The 17434-nt window shown below is 45.3% G+C and overlaps 1 protein-coding gene across 5 annotated transcripts in view; it reads right to left on the reverse strand.

Moving 5' to 3' along the window:
* The window catches only part of Cep43 (centrosomal protein 43), a 40085-nt gene extending 24411 nt beyond the window's left edge, over window positions 1-15674 (reverse strand). Inside the window, exons 1-7 of one of the 5 annotated variants that reach the window (XR_011369299.1) lie at window positions 15144-15674; window positions 14825-14878; window positions 11290-11344; window positions 10736-10830; window positions 9688-9825; window positions 4169-4249; window positions 1212-1271 (exon numbers count right to left, since the gene is read on the reverse strand). Coding sequence is in view for 4 of the 5 variants with exons in the window: in XM_070010359.1 (XP_069866460.1) it covers window positions 1212-1271; window positions 4169-4249; window positions 9688-9825; window positions 10736-10830; window positions 11290-11344; window positions 14825-14878; window positions 15144-15251 (591 nt within the window). In the remaining variant the exon portion in view is untranslated. The remainder of the gene's footprint in view (window positions 1-1211; window positions 1272-4168; window positions 4250-9687; window positions 9826-10735; window positions 10831-11289; window positions 11345-14824; window positions 14879-15143) is intronic. The other 4 variants (XM_070010359.1, XM_070010360.1, XM_070010361.1 and 1 more) reach the window with 4 other exon arrangements.
* Window positions 15675-17434: the final 1760 nt, after the last annotated feature.

Here is a 17434-nt window from a genome sequence, read left to right on the forward strand (position 1 = left end):
TTAAAAGAATCTAAGGAAATAAAAGCTACTTCTTTAATATTCCTAGTAACCAATCTTAAGGTTATCTCACCTCTGCGATTAGCCTGAGGTTTCCTTAAGCAAGGGTTAAGTGTCTGGCCTATAGCATTAAATGACTTCACTATGTAAATACTCCAAAGTATTTGCTAGTTAATAAACATCAACTTGTTTGTTCATTAACCAGTGCATGAAGAACAGTGGGAGCAAAAAAAAAGTCTACGATTACAAAATTTACCTTGGAAACTGCCCCACTGCAAACTGTTAACAGAGCTAACATAGCTTCTTCTTTTTAAGTCTTTCACTCATCATAAGACTAGTATATTTCTGAGAATTAAAAACTAAAATCCTTTTGCCTTATTCTAAATAGATGTAAAATCTATAATGTATCTAAGACTTCTATTCGTTAAGTTTCATAAGCAGCTAATCTACTGTCTTGGTCAAAGTTTGTGATCTTTAGGGGAGGAAGAAAAAGCAGCCTGACTGCTGTGCAGGACTTCCCACCAAGAGAGGCCTGAGCAAAGGTCAACAGACATCTCTGTAAACAAGATGTTCTGGAAGGAAACCAGGGGTAGTCCTTATCAGTTAGAAATTATCCAAATTATCCAAAAAGTAATGTGATATTCTATTTTCCTCAGGTAAAAATCATAGTGTTAATTTCATGATCATCCATCAAAAAGAACGTAACAGAGCCAGGCACTGGTGGCTTAAACCTGTAATCCTCCTACTCAGGAGGCTGAGATTTGAGGATCAAGGTTCAAAGCCAGCCCAGACAGGGAAGTCCACGAGACTTACCTATAATTAATCACCAAAGAGTCATATGTGGTGCTGTGGCTCAAAAAGTAGAGAACCAACATTGAGCAAAAAAACAAAAACAAAAACTAAGGGACAGTACCCAAGCTCTGAGTTCAAGCCCCAGTATTGGGACAATATATAAATAAACAAATTTCAACTCATTTTTCTCAACGAAACACCAATTTTCAAAGTAAAACTAAGCACAACAGTATGATTTTCACCTGGATAAAACTTACAAACTACTTTTTCTTTTAAACCAACATTACTTCCTCATATTTTGATCAGTTAGATGGCAGTTACAGTTCAAAAGAAAGCTGAAAACCCAGGCCAGCAGGAGGCCTGTGAATCTGGGGGTCTGTCTTGGCACAGGCTGCTTTCTCCTTTGCCCTCATGCATGTTACCTTGTCACCAGACTTCTGCCCGCTTGTCTTCTTCTTACCTTGTCCTTTATACCTTGGTATCTGAGCATGAGAATAAAATGACATTTTACCACAACATGTAAATCTTTACAAAAAAACTAACTCAACCCCAAACCAGTATGATTCCCAGTAGCTCTCTTAGAAATGGAGGATCTGATGCATCTGCTCCTCTCCAAAGCCCGCTCTCTTCTGGCCTTGCTGGACTTTCCTCCAGGCCCGTGTCAGCTCAAGTCTGACAGATTCATGATGGTTGGCAGGCTATGGACACAGAAGCCAGCCCCTGTTCTGCTGTAGCACCACATTGGCTGCTTCCCCACTACACAGGTATCATTCTGGTTCTAGTAGACCCTGAAGCTCTGGGTGGTCTTGTCAGACCTCCCCTGACCTTCCACAGGAGCCTGCACCACAGGCTATGCTTTATCACAGCTTCTCAGAGGCCATCATGCTTTCTGTAGCTCTCTAGGCTGACAGGGATGACAGGAAGGTGATTGGCAAGAAGAGGCAGCACTAGCAAAGTACTAGGATCCTACGTCCAAATCCTTTAGTCCATAAAGGAATCTTTCATTTCCCATCTGTCAGACCAGGGAAGGCCCTAGGAATCTTGTATACTTCACATGGGCTGCCAGCAGCCCATCTGTCTGTACTGGTGAGTCTATATGGCCCAAGGATGTCATAAATATCCAAACAGCCCTGGACATAGAAGTCCCCACTCCTGCTTTAAGACCACAGAAGAACTGCACTCTAAGAACCAGCCTAGCCCAGCCAGTAAGTATCTGAAGGGAGAGCTGTAAACTGACAAGTCACATGGTACTACCTAATACCATGATAATAACCCACCACCACTGCAGCAGCAGTGTGGTGCCATGGAGGGGGAGGAGGCAGAAGGGGCAGGAGGGCCAGAGGGGAGGGCAGGAGTGGGATATCATGGAGGAGGGGGGTAGATACTGTTCTCTAAGCTGACCATCAGAGATTATCACCACTTCTCTAGGAGAATGAGATGAGCAGCAGCATTTCCAAACTCACTTAACACATGATTTGAATTATTCTTAGCTTTAAATTAATCTTTATGTGTAGGGAGTATGTAAAACAGAGTTGCTGTTTTCTTAAAGATATACCTTACCTGGAAGGTTAGCATAATTTTTTGAAGTTATTTGCTAAAGAGAGAAAGAAAGTTTCCAAATAGCTCAGTACTACAGATACTGAAAAGTCACTTAGAATATTCCTTCATTTTAATCTCTAATATCAGATTTTTCATGAAAAAAATAAATCTTCCTTCCACAGGCTCTTTTATCAACAGTTAATTTGAAGATATTTGTCAAATGGACTCAGGACTAATCTATCAGGGCTACAGACTCTCGCATGCATCAAGAAAGAAAGTTTTAGGAAAAGATCTTGTCAATTAAAACTAAGTGGACACCTTGAAGGGAGCAGCACTCCCAAGGCCATCCATCCCTCTCCAAAGTGGACAAAACAAGTCACTGAGTGACAAGAAGTAACAGCAGCACTTGTTAGCAATGTTACATGCTTACAACATTTAAAAAAGAAAGAGATCTGGAGGTAAAATTACTAATCTCTGGAGTTTCACCTGATTTGAAAACATGCAACTTGTACCTGAAAATCAGTGCACTTCCCTGGACCCACACAAGCCTCACCTTGCCATGTGTACTCCATACCTCATCCATTTCCATGAGGTAGAAGTCAAACGTAAAGTCACCGAAGGCAACTGGACCTGTGACAGACTGCCTGTGAGTGTCCTCAAGAAATCACCATGCTGAAGTCACACCCTCTAGGTAATGAATGCATTAGGAGATGGGGCCCGTGGGAGGTGATCAGTCAAAAGAGTGGAGCACTCATGAAAGGGACTGGTACCCTTATTCAGGGACGCCAGGGAGCTCTAATGTCTCCTCCACCATCTGAGAACACACAGGAGACAGCATCCACAAACCAGCAATCTGGCCCTCACCACTGCCTTCCCTCCAGAACTGAACTCACCATCTGCCACTGCCAACCAATCAGTCTGCAATATTCCATTACAGCAGCCTGAGTGGATTAGTATATGGCCCAATCCATTCGGTTACAGGACCAGCTAGTACTAGCAATTCATTCACCAGAAGACAGCAATTCCTGAAAGTCATCTATTTGTTGTTCTATTATTAACAGATGCCTTTGATCTTAAATGCTGGCATTCGACTTGTTTTCTCCTTTATGCCATATTCCAAATCAGATCTTACCTTTAACAACCCATAAACGCACACACATACATACAAAGATACATGCATGCGTACACATATCACACATAAACTCACAAATGTAACCACAGTACATTATCCTGTAAGTCCTATCAAAAAAAGTTCATTAATATACATAACCACTGTAACTTACAACTGCAAATGGCTGGCCATCCATCAGAAGTATACAGTATTCAACACAACAATTTTATAACCAAAACCTACTATCCTTGAGCAAGGAATATATGAGAAGTAAGAGTGTAGTGAAAAACATTCAAAGTACCAAATGAATTCAAATATTCTGCAATTCTGATACTTAAGAACGCATTTGTTCTCTGAGACATAAAAAAACAAAATGAAACAAAAAAACTAACTTTTAAAAACACTTAATCAAAGCAGGGGGAAACAGCACCTTCAAGAAACTTCAAGAAGTGGGCTGTGGCTCAAATGGTAGAGCGTTCACCTTGAGCTGAAGAGCTCAGGGACAGCGCCTAGCCCCAGAGTTCAAGCCCCATGACCAAGAAAAAAAAAGAAAAGAAAAGAAAAGAAGAGAAAAGAAAAGAAAAGAAAAAAAAGAAGGAAGGAAGGAAGGAAGGAAGGAAGAAGAAACTTCAAGAGCACTTGTCACAAAGGAAGTAAAACTTGAAACAAAGGAGTAGAGCCCCAGGAGTCCCAGGGTACACAAGACTTCTGAATCAGCTGTTAACTCACCTTACTTGGGATTGTGTTTGAGTTTGATTTTCCTTCTGGTGACTTTGATGGAGAATGTACATCAGATAGTTCCAGTGCACCCTAAAATCAAAGTTTAAAATGAAAACACATTTAAAACCTTAAAACATAAGGTTTTAATGATATCTCAATGGAATTTGAGCATTAATATCAACATTTGTCTAAATGCTCACTAATGTAAATATCTTGTTAGAATCTTCTCTGACTCTGCGAAAGCAACCATCACTAGATTCCAGCCATGTACAATGCCCTGCTCAGAGTCCCTTCAACAAGCTACAGGCACAGGGTCCACCTGTGCAACACTGACTCCCTCTGCCCCACCCCCTTCCTTTCTGACTAGGATCAATTTTCTCCCCTCTTCCTAGCTGTGCTTTCCTGCTTCATTTTATGCCATGAAAAAATATCAAAGATCAAAAGAAATGCTCTCAAAACAAACCCGACCTCCTTCAAATGGCCATTTTCTCTCTCTCTCTCATAACCCCTTCGTTTTGTCCTCGAGACAGGTTTTGTTGAATAGCACAGGCTGGCTTGCAGCTTGGGATCTCCCTGCTTATCCTCTAAGTGTCCATAATTATAACTTCGGGTCTCTGCTTTTGTGGTTTTTTTGTTTTTCATTTTTAAAATCAAACGCAAAGGAGTTTTAAAAACTGGCTTCCTATTTTCATTAGCGTCAGTCACACAAGGGAACTGCACTGTGTTCTGTTCATATATACATACAATGACCTTGATCAGCCTCACCCATCGCTCTCCTTCATTCAACAAAATAGTTCTTGAATAGGAATCACTTCTTAAAACTCATCTATTACCACCATGTGCATATTAAATATTGTCTATTTTACTTAAGGAAGTCTACATTTTGTGTATGAAAATGTGCCGCTCCTTCAGTATTCTAAGGACAGCATTACCTTCCCTCAGACTAGGCACGCTCATGTTCTTCTCTCCCCACGCTGCCATCTAAGACTTGGCCCCTTGCCAAAATACTAATTTACCAATTCCCATTGACTCTTTCCTTAAGACCAAGTCTTTTCTGTCCCTTTCCTTCAAGTCTTCCTGGATTGTCTGGATTTGCTTTCTTACAGGTTTCACTTTTCCTAGTCTTCTCTAACCTTCACAACTTTTTCATCTCAAATAGAAACTAGCATTTGCTAAATCACTGTTAGAGCCCACAGACTCAGGACCAAAGGGCACAGCCAAGGCAAGCACAGATGACTTACAATCTGGCATACTAGCTGCCAGAAGTAAGACCAGGAAGAGCAAGAGTCAGCTGAATAGATAAAATTCTAATGGGAAAGGAGAGTATGTATCAGTTCAGGGAATACAGGGTGGGAAAATGAGAGAAAGCAAGAAGGCACACTCACTTTCAAGGAGCAGCTTCTGCCTGGCTTAAGTACTGGCTAAACATACCTGGTGTGAAAATTCTAAGTGCAATGCTTAAGCCCTACAGAATTCAGAATTGTGGGACAAGGTTACCGGGATGTTCACCTGGTAAATTTCTGCAAATATTCCCAAACCCTCAAACTTCAGAAATCTTAATTGCTTCCATTCCAGAGCACTCCAGACAAAAGGCCCTCGGCCTACCTGAGGTTCTGTACCTCCCAGAAGTCCTCCTAAGGCTAGACAGGCAGCTGGAAGAATACCACTCCAGATCTCAAGTGAGGGACAAAGACCCTGGAGACTCACAAGTCACAAGGAAAGGAAACCATGAAGAGCTGCATTTTAAAGCCAATTCCTATAGTGAAGAGACTGAAAGGTGAGACCAGGGAGGAAATGACATTGCTGAACAGGTATGAAGACATAGATACTGAAGGTCTAAGCACGTGAGACTGGTTTACTGAGAGCTCCAAAAACAGGAAGGGCTTTCATTACACAGCTGAGGACAATTTCATAAAATCATCAAGACATTAAGGCACAGCAGGCACAACAGGATTCTGGTTTTTTTTTTTGGGGGGGGGAGGTCGGTCATGGGGCTTGAACTCTGCGTTTGGGCGCTGTCCCTACGCTCTTCAGTTCAAGGTGAGCACTCTACCGCTTGCGCCACAGCGCCACTTCTGGTTTTCTAGTGGTTTATTGGAGATAAGAGTCTCACAGACTTTCCTGTCTGGCCTGGCTTTGAACCACAATCCTCAGATCTCAGCCTCCTGAGTAGCTAGGATTACAGGCGAACAGGATTCTTAAGGAGGTAAAAATGCAGCTTTGGTGAAGAGCACCAGTAACTGAGTCCCCAGAGTTATCCAGCTAGTTTTCCTACCTGCGCTCCAAAGCCAAAAGTTTACAATGCTTGTCATTTTTATTTCATTATAACACCAGTAAATTGTGGAAGAAAGGGTGAAACAGACACCTTTAAGTTCCTTATTCTAAATACTGTAGTATATTTATGTATGTATATATAGTATATTAAAACAAAACATCCAGATACAACTATTAAGATAAAATGCAGAACTTAATACCTTGAAATTAGAAGGAACAAAACCATTTGTTTTTGAAGGTACAATTTGCTATACTTGGTCTATGGGAGTCACAGCGAAGATAGTCAGGGTAAGACAGATCTACCAGTCAGGAAGGAGTTCTGTGGCTTCACAGCACCTAACTAGACATCAAAGCTTACCCTGAGCTTGTCTGAGGCCACCTCCTATCCAGTGGAGCAGGAAGCCTTCCAGCAATCACTCCTCCATAGTCTGATGCCTACAGGCAACAAATGACTCCAGGGGTATGAGCCCCCAGGTACAGAGTCAGCACAAACAGTAAAAAAACACCTGGATTCAGGCTTGTCTGCAGAGTAGGAGTTTTTTTGGTCAAGTTTTCTCCACACAGGATACAGAGGAGCGAGTCAATCCAGGTGAGTGTTTAGTGAATAGCTGAAATTCTGACCTGTGATGGGAGTTATTCATACAAAAAACATGTTTAACAAGACAGCCACCATTGATACTTCATGTCTCCTTGCCAACCCATGTTCCAACAGCTCCTACTGCAAGCTCTGTTCAGCCCTCTCTTCAGAGAGATACTCTAAAGCATCAAGCAGGAGGGGAGGGAAGAAGTGGCACAGAGAATACCACACTCATCCCAGCAGCCAGGCTCCAGAGCCCACACTATTCACTAGGGAGTGGAAGAAGGGAAACAGAACTAGCGAGAAAAACGGGTGCTACCACGGCTGCAATTAGGACAGCTAAGGAGCAGCTCAGAAGGGCAGGGAGAAAGAGAAAAGAGGTCAGAGATACAGATAGTAGGAGAGCCAAAACTGAGATGTTGTCACCCTAACCGCAGAATTCTGGCCCCAGGAGACTGGGGTATCTTACACCCTAGTACCTAGCACAACAAGTACTTATTAAGTAACTGATGAATAATGAATGGATGAATGTATAATGCACAACAGACTCAGCAGCTGCTCCCTCCCCTGCCCAGACCTGGCCAGGCTCTCCCTTCCCCCTTTGCCAGCACTCTTCTGACTTCCTAGGACACCATTCTTCATCCTTGTACCATAACCAACTCTCTCCATTACACAAAACTTTATCATGAAACCATCTTCTTTTTAACTAAAGCAACTATGCCAGGCACAGGCTCACCCCTGAAATCCAAGCTACCTAGGAGCCAAGATCCAGAGGATCTCCGTGAAGGCCAGCCTACACAAAAAGATCACAAGACCCCACCTCCAGGAGCTGGGTGGGCAAGTGTGCTTACCCTCCCAGCTGTGAAGGATGTATACGTGAGATAATGGACTAGGCTAGCCTGAGCCTACATACGAGAATGTTAAAAGAAAAAAGGAAAAAAACCTAAAGCAAAAAGGACTCTGAGTATGGTTCAAATGGTTAAACACCTGTACAAGGCCTAATACAGTCATGAATATTTGTAAATAATCATGTACTGTATGATCTTTCTCAAATCTTTATTTTAGATTAAAATCTTTATTTAAAATCTTTAATTAAATTTAAATCTTTAAAGGTTACCTTCCTTACGTACATATATCTTTTATCTTAAAGAGCTCTGAGGACACAGGACTTTTTTATCATGTATGACTCACAGAATCTAATGACCACACCTTAAATGCAATTACTACTCAGACATGCATTACGGATATTGAAAGCTTCCAATAGAAAATATACTGAGACTCTCCAAATTATATAGCAGAATGCTTCCAGTCTTCCATCATCCTAAGGGATCCTATAAATAAAAGCACACTTAACCAAATACTAGCATAGCAAGTGACCAGTCTGTATGACAGGGTAACTTCATGTAATGCTAATGCATGTTTACACACAAGAAAAAGTGAGTTACACATAAGAAAAAGTGTCTGCTACCCAAGAAAGTAGAAATTTGAGCTAGACACAGCAGCACATGTCAGCACTCTGGTGGCTAGAGGATAGTAAGTTCAAGGCCATCCTGGCTACACAGTGAGACCCTACCTCAAAAAAGCCTTTAAAGGCACTGGTGGCTCACACCTGTAATCCTAGCTACTCAGGAGGCTGAGAGCTGATGATCCTGGTTCAAAGCCAGCCCGGGCAGGAAAAGCTGTGAAACTCTTATTTCCAATAAACCACCAGAAAACTGGAAGTGGCACTGTGGCTCAAGCGGTAGCGTGTCTCTCAGCTGAAGAGCTGAGGGACAGCCCTCAGGCCCAGAGTTCAAGCCCCATGACCACCAAAACAAAAAAGCCTTTAAAGCTGGTTTCCAGTGGCTCGTGCCTATAATCTTAGCTACTCAGGAGGCTGAGACTTGAGAATTATGGTCAGAGCCTTGCTCAAGCAAGTAAGTCCATGAGACCCTTGTCTCCAATTAACCACCTAACAGCTGAAAGTAGAGCTTTGGTTCCAGCAGCAGAGTGCTAGGTTTCAGCACAAAAGCTCAGGGACAGCACCCAGGCACTGAGTGCCAACACACACAAAAATGCCCATAAAAAAAAAAAAAAAAAAAGACTTAGAAAATATTTAGAAACTAAGCAAAATTAACAGATTAGCATTAGCTTATTTTTAAATTCTTTTTTAAAATAAAAAAATTATCGATAAAATCAGATTTTTGTTATTTCACTAACAAAAAAACAACAAACCATTACTGAATGCTTTCCATGGCAATACCATGTTTCACATTTTCACACACTGATGCATGTGTAGGGCTAGGCACCCTGAGGGATCCTATCATCCTCCTTTTACAAATTAGGCAATGGGGAGGGTAAGTCACATGTCCAAGGTCAACCAACTGGTCAGTGAGGAGCTGCAGTTTGGTCCACATGCCCTAACTCCTGAACCCAATGCTCTGAGCACTAACAACCAAAAGAGGCACACAAAAGTATCATAATGTACACATTTCAAGTTTCATTAACATATACATCTACATAATCAATCTCAGTACAATTCATTTTGCTCTTAAGGAATATTTTCTTTCTATGCAAACAGGAATATTTTCTTTCTATGCAAACCTTGATTTACAATACATGTTCTAACCTGCGTGGCTAACCTACACAGCCAGTGGCTGAAATAGCAAACAGGAATGCTACTCAGGATTACACTTACCTCCCCACCAGCAATCCCTTTCTCTTTCTGCTGACAGCGCCTAATCACTTCTAATAGCAAGGGTCCACCCACAGTTCCTTCTGCTTCGATGATACCTAAATCTCGGGCTAGATTCTCTCGACCTTCAAAACCTTGAAACTAGAAAAGAAGTAAGATTAGGGTATGCAAAAACAGCAAAAGAATATTCAGCAATTAAAAATACTTTAGCCAGTTGCTGGGTGGCTCATGCCTGTCATCCTAGCTACTCAGGAAGCTGAGATCTGAAGATCACAGTTCAAAGCCCAAGGCAGGAAAGTCTGTAAGACTTTTACCTCCAATAAACCACCAGAAAACCAGAAACGGAGCTGTGGCTCAAAGTGGTAGAGTGCTAGGCTTGAGGGAAAGCTCAGGGACAGCACCTAGGCCCTGAGTTCAAAACCCAGGACCAATTAATAAAATAAATAGATAAATAAATAAATAAAAATTAGTAACTTAAGGAAATAAAAATTAGTAACTTAAGGAAATGTCTAAACTCAACAAGGCTGCCTTTTTCTTAATGAAATAACTTTAAGTTTGCCTAGTTTTTACACAACGAGTATAGTCAGAGTCTGTATTAACAACTTCAATGCATCATTCTAACAGAATGAGTGTCACAGTCAGCACTCCTTTCTGAGCAACAGGAAACAGCAATCCTCATGGTCATCTCAGAGAGCCCAGATGGCTTTTAAGAAATAAAAACAATAATCTATCTGCAAATAAACAAAGTTGTCAAAGCCCATTAACTTTCAGCTTAATTTTTTTTTGGTTGGGGGGGTCCAGTTGTGGGGCTTGAACTCGGCCTGGGCGCTGTCCCTCAGCTCTTCAGCTCAAGGCTAGTGCTCTACCACTTGAGCCACAGTGCCACTTCTGGCTTTTTTCTTTTTGCTTATGTGGTGCTAAGGAATCCAACCCAGGACCTCATGCATCAAGGCAAGCACTCTACCACTGAGCCACCTTCCCAGCCCCTCAGCTTAATATTAACTCATGTATATATCAATGTTTCATGGAAGGTTAAAAAAAAAATCATTACTCTTACTGTGCTGGTTTCAGGGTGAAAAACAGCCAAGGTAAAGTCAAGGTTAAAAAACTGAAGAAATTCTGCAACAAGACTAGCCACTAAGCGTCCTGCAAAGACAAAGAAAAAAGATAAGTAAATCTTTAAGAACTTTGACCTCTTTTTTATGGGCACTGTGAATCAATGGGAAGAAAGAGGTTTCTAGCTACAGATCTCTTCTCTGTGAATAATACAATTACTCAGTGAAAACACCAATCTCCCCATTTGGTCATTAGGATCATCATCTGTCTGGCACTAGCTTTAAGACAATGTAGTATTTTGTAAATAGACTTCACAGTTGCACTTCTTATAGTAAAATTGGATATTCTGGTAAAATTGGCTTTATATCTAAAACCTATGACCAAAAACATTTAATAATAGCAAGCTGTTATACAGTAAAATACTGTTTTAAAATAATTAGTAAAAAATCAGATTTTAAAACAATACTAAAAATTGCTGATTTCTTCCAAACTGGTGACAAGATTTGAAAACTCAGAGGAAGATAAACAATAGTAAGTGGACCATCTTACCATCTTTCGTATTTAAAAACTTTTTCAGGCTCTCATTGACTAAAGGAGTCTTGTTCTGTTAAAAAAAAAATACTTTTGTCACATATTTATCCTAGAAATAACTACAAAATGTACATTAAAGTTTAACATTTTTTATAAAATTACAGTTTTATAAAATTATTTCTCTACAAGATTCATTTTGTGGCATTACTTCTCGAGATTAATAAAGTAAACCATACATGAAGATTGGTGCCTCGGATAGAACCTGGGATCTCACACAAACCCGGAAAGCACCCGTCATTTGGCTACATCCTAGCCCTTTACACATATTTTATGTATTCCTTACTAAGCTGATTTTGAAGCAAGATATCGTCAAATACTTGTGCAAGATGAACTTAGATTTTCTTAAACATCTTAGGTCTACCTACCATTTAGAACATATAAACTTACAGTTCCCAGTTCAATAGTAGCATGTGAGGTAACTTCATGTGACCATAAATCTGTTTATTTTTTAATTGTAGATATGCATATAGAAAAACATTCTTGTATTTCAAGCCTGTAACCACTGTTTAGGACAAGACTAATATAGTAGCCACATATCTACTCAATAGACAATGGAATAATCCATTAATCCTAAACTCAGGATAAAATGGAATAACAAGATACTCTATAATATGAATGAAATTCACATGCATTATGCTGGATAAAAGAGGTCAAACCAAAAAGAGGTGCACACTCTTTTAATTTTATTGAATCTAAGCCATATTTATTTACACCTGTATAGCAATGAACAACAGTTATACATTTATAAAACATCAATAACCAAGTGGTACACCTGTGTTTTACCTTGTGTACATATTCAAGTCTAAATGAACTTGCTTCATCTTGTAAACTTTCATACAATACTCCTTTAAACAAAACTTGTCTAAGCCTGAAGCTGGTGGCTAACCCCTGTAATCCTAGCTACTCAGGAGGCTGAGATCTGAGGATCATCGTTCAAAGCCACGGGCAGGAAAGTCCATGAGGCTCTTATCTCCAATAAAAACCACTAGAAAACCAGAAGTGGCACTGTGGCTCAAGCGGTAGAGCGCTCGCCTTGAGTGAAGAGCACAGGGACAGCACCAAGCCCAGAGTTCAAGCCCCACGACCAACCAAAAAAAAAAAAACTTGTTTAAAAGCAAAATTACTTGGAATGTTTCATTTAGATCCAACACCAAAGTTGAGACTACATATTCAAAAACCCAAGTTTAGAAGATAATTTTACATCCTCGGAAATGACCATTATTTGAACAGATGGCATATGCTGTTATCAGATGTAACCACAAAGAGAGAAGTCAGGAAAATGACAACCAGGTCACACTAGGTTACATTATCTACCAAACTATATGGTTTGATAAGAAATGGAAATAATACTTAGATACTGGGGGAGATTAGAAAATAGCAAGTGATTTAAAGGAGAACTATTCCCCTTCAAAGCTGCAAAGACCTGACAACCAGGGGGCAGTAAGGAAGCCTCAAAAATAATGACATCAGGGCTGGGAAGGTGGCTCAGTGGTACAGTGCTTGCCTAGCATGCATGAAGCCCTGGGTTCAATTCCTCAGTACCACATAAACAGAAAAAGCCAGAAATGTTGCTCTGGCTCAAGTGGTAGAGCACTAGCATTGAGCTGAAGAGCTTAGGAACAAAGCCCAGGCCCAGAGTTAAAGCCCCACAACCAACATAATAAATAAATAAATAAATAAATAAATAAATAAATAAATAAATAAATAAATAAATATCATGTCAGAGTCTCCTGACAGAAACAAAACTTATATCAAGAACATCTTACAAGTGCCAATAAGCACATGCCAAAAATAATCAAAGAAATGCGAAACTTCTACAAAAGCAATTTACGACAAAGAAGAAAAGGAAACAGACTTCAAGATTTAACTACTAAAGAAGGAACATACCTCTACATAATTAAGGCAATCTATGACAAACCTACAGCCAATATCCTACTAAATGGGGATAAACTAAAACTCTTTCCTTTAAATCAGGAACAAGAGAAAGGTACCTACTTTCTCTTTTCAATATAATGCTGGAATTCCTAGCTAGAACAATAGAGCAAGAGATCCAAATAGGGTAAGAAGAGGCTAAACTATCCCTATTTGTAGGTGATATGATTCTACATCTAAAGGGCCCTAAAGACTCCAAAGACTCCACCCCCCCCCAAGCTCCTAGAGCTGATAATTTTGGCAAAGTAGTAGAATACAAAATCAACACACAAAATTCAGTAGTTTTTCTCTATATCAACAATGTGCAGACAGAAGATGAGGAAATTTCATTTGCAGTAGTTTCTCCTCCTCCTCCCCCCATACATGAATAAATCTAACCAAGAAACTGAAGGACCTCTGTAGTGAAAACCTATAAAACTCTAAAGAGGAAATGGAAGAAGCCTCCAGGGTCTTCAGGAAATGGAAAAAGTCCATGTTCATGGATTGGCAAATGTCCTGAAAATGGCTATGCTGCCAAAGGCGATCTACAAATTCAATGCAATACCCATCAAAATCAAATGCTGTCTTCATAAGATAGAGAAAACATTCCAAAAATTCACACTGAACTACAAAAAGCCCCAAATAACCAAAGCAAATGTGAGCAAAGAAGCAATGCTGGGGGTGCCACAGTCCATACCTCAGTTTACTACAGAGCTATAACAACAAAACAGCCTGGTACTAGCATAAAGAGAGACCTGGTGAATAGAAGACCCAGAAATACACCCAAATATCAGTAGTCAAAAACAGAAATGAAAAAGACAGCCTCTTCAACAAATGGTGCTGGGGGACCTAGACTGATGCCTACACAAAAAGAGGAAGAGCTGAAGGCAGTACTGGGGTTTGAACTTGGGGTCTTATGCCAACATACCCTTGGAGCCACACCTCTCTCTGTTTTTACTTTTCAGACAATCCTCCTATCTTAGCTACGGGTTGGTACCATCATAACTAACTTATGTTTGGCACAGTCTAAGTTTTCCCTGGGCTGGCCTCAAACAGGGATCCTTCTATCTCTGCCTCCCAACAGGTGTTAACCGCTGGAATCCAGCTTATCGGGCAAGTTCGATGAAACTGAAGAGCCAACACGAGTGGAAGCTTAGATCAATTTGTCCTCCAGGAAGTGACAGGGCCTTTCAAGGGATTTGCTCGGAGAGGTTGACAGGGTGTGAGGTGCGGAGAAATCGATCAACTATCCGCTCACCGACAGAGGTGTCGTTGCCCTTCTGAAAACAACATCATGCTTTTCAAATCGTCGTGCCCAGCGCCCTGGGGAAAGTGACAGTGTGCGCGCCCTACTCGGAAGGGCTCGCCACGGCCGTCGGCGGGTTCAGGGCTGCGCACGGCGGCCCCGCGCGGTGCCTCGGGCCAGGTGCGGGCCGGTGTGGCTGGACGCTAAGGGCTCCGAAGGGCGGAAGGCGCGGGAAGGCCCGGGCCTGGGGTCTTCGGGGTGAGCGCTGCCCCACCTCCCGCCGCGCAGCCGCGCCGCGCGGGCACACGGCCCGCGGGGCCCGGGACAACTCCGTACCTCCACTTTCTCCTGCTCCTCTAGCGCTAGAAACACAGCTGCTCGGAGTTCAGCCTTCAAGAAAAAGGAATAGAAACGGTTTCCAGACGGCTGTCACAGAGGCAGGAGATGCACTGCGCAGGCGCGTGCGCGAGGGCGGGCGGCCGCGGGGCGCCGGCGTCGCCCCCGGGCCCGGGCCCGGGCCCCGCGCCCCGCGCCCCGCGCCCCGCGCCCGGCCGGCCCCACAACCCCCGGCCCCCGGCCCAGGCCGTCCTGCCCGGCGCCGGCGCCGACGCCGCCTGGCCTCGGGCCTGCAGACCCGCGCGGCCGCCCGCCGCACCTTGATGCGATTCAAGACGCCGCTGTTCTCCAGGGTCTGCACCAGCAGGTCCCGCAGCTCCGTGTCCTCCTCGGCCACCACCGCCGCCGCCGTCGCCGTCGCCGCCATCTTGCTTCTCCAAGACAACCAGCCAAGCCGCGGGAACGGCCAACGGCCGCCTCAGGAACCGCCCGGCGCGCAGGCCGCGCACCAGAAGCTCCGCCCCTCACGCTGAGGGGCGTGGCCTCGGCCCGGAAGAGGGTATAGGCGATAGGGCGGAAACTGAGGCGGCACCGTGGAAGTTCCTCCCGACGAGAAGACGGTGGACGCGAGTGGACGGAGCCACACACTGAAAGCCCCGCCCCTCACATCCAGAGGCGGGGCCTCTGGCTTGAAAGAGAGTGAGCGCGAGGGGGCGGAGCCTAAGGCTGCATCGCATGAGCCCCGCCTCTTACGTCGGAAGGCGGGGCCTCGGGCTGGGATGAGGGTGGCCTCGAAAGGGCGGAGCCTGGGCCGCACAATCGGGGCGGGAAAAAAGGAGATGGACGCGAGAGGGTGTGGCCTCGAGGAGGCGGTACGCGGGGCGGGGCCCGGGGCGGGGCTCTCGCGAAGCCCCCACCCCGCCCCGCGGCCGTGCGCGGGGCCGTCCGTCTCTTTCGCCGGCCCTGAGCCAGCCCGGGTCCGCCGTGGGCGACACTGCGGTCCTCCGGGAAGGTCCCGACAGGGCCGGGCGCTGGGCGCGGGGCCCGAGCTTCCCGGACGCCTCGTCGGGGCTGTGGGCGCGGGTCTGGGCGCCGGTGTGCTGCGTCTCTCCCTGGGCGGTCGGCGCCCTCGGCCCGGACGGAGGCCGTGGGAATGGCCGAGTGCGGCCTGCCCGGACCCGCGGCCGCCTGAGGGGCCGCCCGGCCCGCGGGGTGCGGGGGCCCGACAGAGGCACGCGCAGTCTGGGAAGGCCGGGTCCTCTCGGCCGCGGCCACCGGAGAGAACCGGGACTTCGCCCCGCGTCCGCAGACGGAGGCGGGCCGTCGGGAGCGGAGGGGCTGGGGTCGGCGCGGGATGGAGCCGCGGCTGGGTGAGGCCGGAAGTGCCTCCCGGGCGGGGAGACGGGGGGGGGGGGGTCGAGTCCGGTCCACGCGGTGACTCCAGCGTGGGCGCCGGCGCAGGCCGGGATCCGGGCCAGCCGCGCGGGCCGGCGCAGGGGGCGGGGCCCTGGGCGCAGGGGGCGGGGCCCGGGGTGGGCGCAGAGGGACAGGGCCCGGGGCGCAGGGGGCGGGGCCCGGGGTGGGCGTAGGGGGCGGGGCCCGGGGTGGGCGCAGGGGGCCGGGCAGGGGCCGGGGCAGGGCCAGGGGCCGTAGACCGGGCTGGGCACCCGGCCCCAGGACTACCGACGATCTTGTAGGCCCCGGAAAGCATCCGCGGTGCTGGTTCAAGGGTCCAGGAGGCACTTTGAACCTATTTACTTGAGTTGAACTCGAACCCATGCTCTAAATTCTGCAGTAACGAGACCGGCAGCCCGTTCCACAGCCAGCAGCCGTGGCGGCGTCTCAGACATGGCCGACGGAAGACTGAGACCTGCATGAGGTTCTGGGGAGCAGAGAATGGAGCAGCTAGGCAGACAGTTACAGGCAGGAGTAGGGTGCCAGTGGCTCCAGCCTGTAATCCAGCTGCTGGGGGGGCTACGATGTGGGGTCCTGCTGTGAAGCCAGTCCCCCCCGCAGGGAAGTCTTATCTCCAATTAGCCACCACAAAACCTCAAGGGGAGCTGTGGTCAAGTGGTGTAGAGCACTAGCCTTGAGCACAAAAGCTCAGGGACGGTATCCAGGCCCCCAAGTTCCCAGGGCTGGCACAAAACAGAGGTGATAAGGAGTGTTCTTATGGACTCAATGAACCCCCAAATTCATGTGTTAAAAGTCATAATCTCTAAGAAGACTGCCCCTGAAGATGGGGCCCCATGGAGTAATAAATGTTGAGTGAAGTCATAATCTAGTAGGAATGGTGTCTGGACAGGAAGAACGACCACACACACACACACACACACACACACACACACACACACACACACACACACACACACACACACACACACACACACACACACACACACACACACACACACACACACACACACACACACACACACACACACACACACACACACACACACACACCCTTCCATTAGCCAAGGAAAACACCGTCCCCAGGAACATAAGACACTGGCATGTAACCTTCCAGTTCACAAGTGTGAGGAAGTAACTGTCTAGTATTTGAACCAGCCAGTCTAGTGTAACCGGTTCCAGCTGCCAGAGCTGAGT

Source organism: Dipodomys merriami, unplaced genomic scaffold (genome assembly GCF_024711535.1).
Source record: "Dipodomys merriami isolate MVZ:Mamm:240054 unplaced genomic scaffold, mDipMer1.0.p SCAF_8, whole genome shotgun sequence".
NCBI lineage: Eukaryota > Metazoa > Chordata > Mammalia > Rodentia > Heteromyidae > Dipodomys > Dipodomys merriami.